Here is a 3,327-nt window from a genome sequence, read left to right as displayed (position 1 = left end):
CTCACCAGAGTAGAGCAGAGGGGGAGAATCCCCTCCCTCGACCTGCTGCTCATGCTGCTGGTGATGCCCCAGGACATGGTTGGTTTCTGGGCTGCCAGCACACACTGCTGGGTCATGTTCAGCTTCTCATCCACCTACACCCCCAAGCCCTTCTCCTCAGAGCTGCTCTCAATCCACTCTCTGCCCAGCCTGTGTTTGTGCTTGGGGTTGCCCCGACCCAGGTGCAGGACCTTGCACTCGGCCTTGTTGAACTCTGTGAAGTTTGCACGGTCCCACCTCTCCAGCCTGTCCGGGTCCCTCTGGATGGCATCCCTTCCCTCCAGCGTGTCCACTGTGCCACAGCACGGCACCATCACTGCGAGAAGCAGCGTGGGAGGAGCTGGGATGTAGAAGCAGTCGAAGCTGGGGTGTGGGTCAGGGAGCAGGAGCCATCCTCTAGTGTGCAGCAGGCAGAGAAAGCGAGGTGGTGTTCTGTGGCGAATGCGAACAGGCTTTCTGGGAAAGGGCTGCTGAGAAATCCTCTTTTCTATTGTTGAGAGAGAGCATGGAGAGGAGAGGCAAAGAAAAGCTGCGCTTGAGCTGCGAGAGGATGTTTGAGTGTGTCACAGATACGACAAGTAAAGGCCAGAGGGTGCATTTATATCGGAGTGCTGCTTGCTGAAATGGATAAGGGTAGTCTGTCCTAGACTTTCTTGGCCATGGCATGCAATTCACGGATAAAACCAGTCTCATCTAGTGTGATGAGATGGGTTTGTGCCTGGAGTGTGTTGCGCTTGCTTTTCAAAGCATCTCTTTTTGAGTATTGCCAGATAAGTGGTTGCAGTTGGCTTTGTTCTGTTCCTCTGCGATGATTTCTGTGCTGTAATTAATTCCTGCAATTAACTTCTTAGCAATCCACTTCTCAACTGGTACCTGCCAGAGATGTCGAGTGGAAGGAGGAACCCTTTGTTTGTTTGATCCAGGTGTAAAGACTGAGGGAGGAAGCAGAATTCCACAATGAGATTGTTAATCCAGCCATCATCTAAAATATCCTGCTTTGTTTCTGATCAGAGTTTCTCTACTTCAGCCTGACCTGAAGCTTAGTCCCTGACCCAGTGCAGTCCCTGATTGAAACTCAGAGAGGTGAATCACAGAATCACTGGTGCCAAGTCACGAAAATGAGAAGACTTTACATTGCAGCTAAATATGTGAACATGCGGTGTGTGGAAACCCTCTGCTCAGGTGGCTGTGCTGGGTGGAAAACACAAGAAACACTGGGTGGTGAGCTGGCTGTGGATGAAAAGGCCCTGCTGCCACCAGCAGCTCTGTTTCTGAGGACACACACGCAGGGCTTCATAATTACGAATAGGGTGTTGCTACAACCTAAATAGCCCTTGAAAATAAATCTGGGCATAGCTGAGCTGCTGTTTGTAGCTGTTAAATGCCCATGAGTTGATATTGCAGCTCCGGAGGACTGACAGCATGCCTGCCATCTAGACCCAAGCAGTTTTAGCTTACAGAGGTGGCAAAAATCAAGTAGATCTGCAAATCCTTACGTCCTTGCTTTGTTTAGATTCCTTGGACCTCTTCTGACAGTCCTAAGCCTATCTTTCTGTTGAATCTGTGGTCTGGCCTAAGTTTCATTCCAGTTAGGCAGAATAACACTTCTCTGAGTCTCCTCGACCTGCTCAGCTGTTGGTGCTTTCTCTTTGCTGCCGGTACTGCAGCGTGAGTACAGTTTGTTTGATTATTGTTTTTGCTTCTCAGGCACAGGAGAGCAGCAGTGGAGTCAGCAGCAGTACCAGTTCCTCTAAGAAGAAGCCCAAATATGTCAGCTTGTATACCAAGGAGGGACAAGACAAGCTGGCCGTGCTTATCCCGGGACGTCACACCTGCGAGTGCCTGGGCCAGAAACACAAGCTCATCAACAACTGCTTGGTGTGCGGGCGCATCGTCTGCGAGCAGGAGGGCTCTGGACCCTGCTTGTTCTGCGGTTCTCTGGTCAGTAATGGTTTTTCTTTGCCGGGGTTGAATGTAACGTAATTTGCTCTCAGCTTTGAAATGTTGTGGGGCTGAATTAGTCTCTTGGATCAAAGCTCCTCTAGCAAAGTTCTCCAAGCTCTGAAGCTGCACAGGAAAGAACCCGAACTAACTCCTGGTAGAGGAAGGAGAGCTGCTGTGGCTTTAAGTCACTTTGTGTTTCTTTTCTGATGTGCTGTCTCAAAGAGCAGAGAGCTTTCCCTCATAATTCAAATAAATTTGGAGCTTGCCTGATTTATGACAGTCTCCTGTGACTGGCCTGGGCATCACACTAGTGTCCAAAACGTGTGCGAGGCTTCAGCCCCACCCTGGGCACAGCGCTGTTAGGGAGACAAGAGAAAGGGGGTAGGTTAGTGCCTACAGATTCCGTGAAGTTGACTTCAGGGGCTAGGAAGATATTGGTCGGATGAAGATGTTTTAAATCAGGTTGGCTGCTATTCTAAAAGATCTGCTTAATTCCAAGTGGCCAACCAAGAGCGAGGACCTCTCTGTTAAGCGTTGCTCATCTGCTCGGGGAGATTTTGGGTGCATTTCGCATCCTTTGAGGTCACCTAGCAGTGTGCCCACCCACGGAACCGAGAAAGGCCAGGCTGTACATTTCTCATGGATTGCTTTTGGTAAAGAACGAGCTTTTGGGATTCTCCCTGTGTAAATAGCGCTGGAGGAGAGGAGGTGTGGACTATCTTGGCTGTGTTAAACAGCTTACTTTGAGTTGCCTAGTGCTCTGAAGCTGGTCAAGCATGTGATGTCCTTCCTAAGTCTTCATTTTCTTTTTTTTTTTTTTTTTTGCATCAGGTGTGCACTAAGGAAGAGCAGGACATTCTTCAGCGGGACTCAAACAAGAGCCAGAAGTTGCTGAAGAAGCTTATGGCAGGTCAGTAGAGATTATATACCTGTAACATAACGAATCCAAGCAGTTACGTAAGAGCTGGAGCCCTCTGCTGCCTCGTGGTTCTACGCTTGCCTTGACATTGTGTAGGAATGAGAGTAAATTGTCTTGATCCGCTCGTCCGAATTCTAAAGAATTGCTGGCAAAATCTGAAGGTAATTCTTTCTCAGGAGCTGGCACCTGAATGTTTCTCTGGGATGTAGATTCCTGGGACACTTTGTGAACTTTATTTGCTTCAGACTTTACTCATCCCCATTGCTGCAGGGTGGCTGTGGCAGGTGTTCAAAGGATGACTGGGACACCGGCTCCTTGTGTCTTCTCTGCGAGCGCTCGGCAGCTTTTCTGGACTTAACAGAGGTGATAACTGCCTGTGTCAAATGGGAGCGGATAAAGTCTGTACCCAGAGGCCCCAAGACTGC

The 3,327-nt window shown here is 49.3% G+C and overlaps 1 protein-coding gene across 1 annotated transcript in view; it reads left to right on the top strand.

Moving 5' to 3' along the window:
* Positions 1-1,746: 1,746 nt before the first annotated feature.
* Positions 1,747-3,327, top strand: part of TRIP4 (thyroid hormone receptor interactor 4) — a gene marked incomplete at its 5' end in the record, with an annotated part of 27,598 nt that continues 26,017 nt past the window's right edge. Inside the window, 2 exons of the mRNA XM_010076390.1 lie at positions 1,747-1,980; positions 2,815-2,893. Of these exons, the coding sequence (XP_010074692.1) occupies positions 1,747-1,980; positions 2,815-2,893 (313 nt within the window). The remainder of the gene's footprint in view (positions 1,981-2,814; positions 2,894-3,327) is intronic.

The sequence above is a fragment of the Pterocles gutturalis genome, unplaced genomic scaffold, assembly GCF_000699245.1.
Source record: "Pterocles gutturalis isolate BGI_N339 unplaced genomic scaffold, ASM69924v1 scaffold27003, whole genome shotgun sequence".
Lineage (NCBI taxonomy): Eukaryota > Metazoa > Chordata > Aves > Pterocliformes > Pteroclidae > Pterocles > Pterocles gutturalis.
Note: the sequence above shows the minus strand (reverse complement) of the source record. Positions and strands in the feature narration are given on the sequence as shown.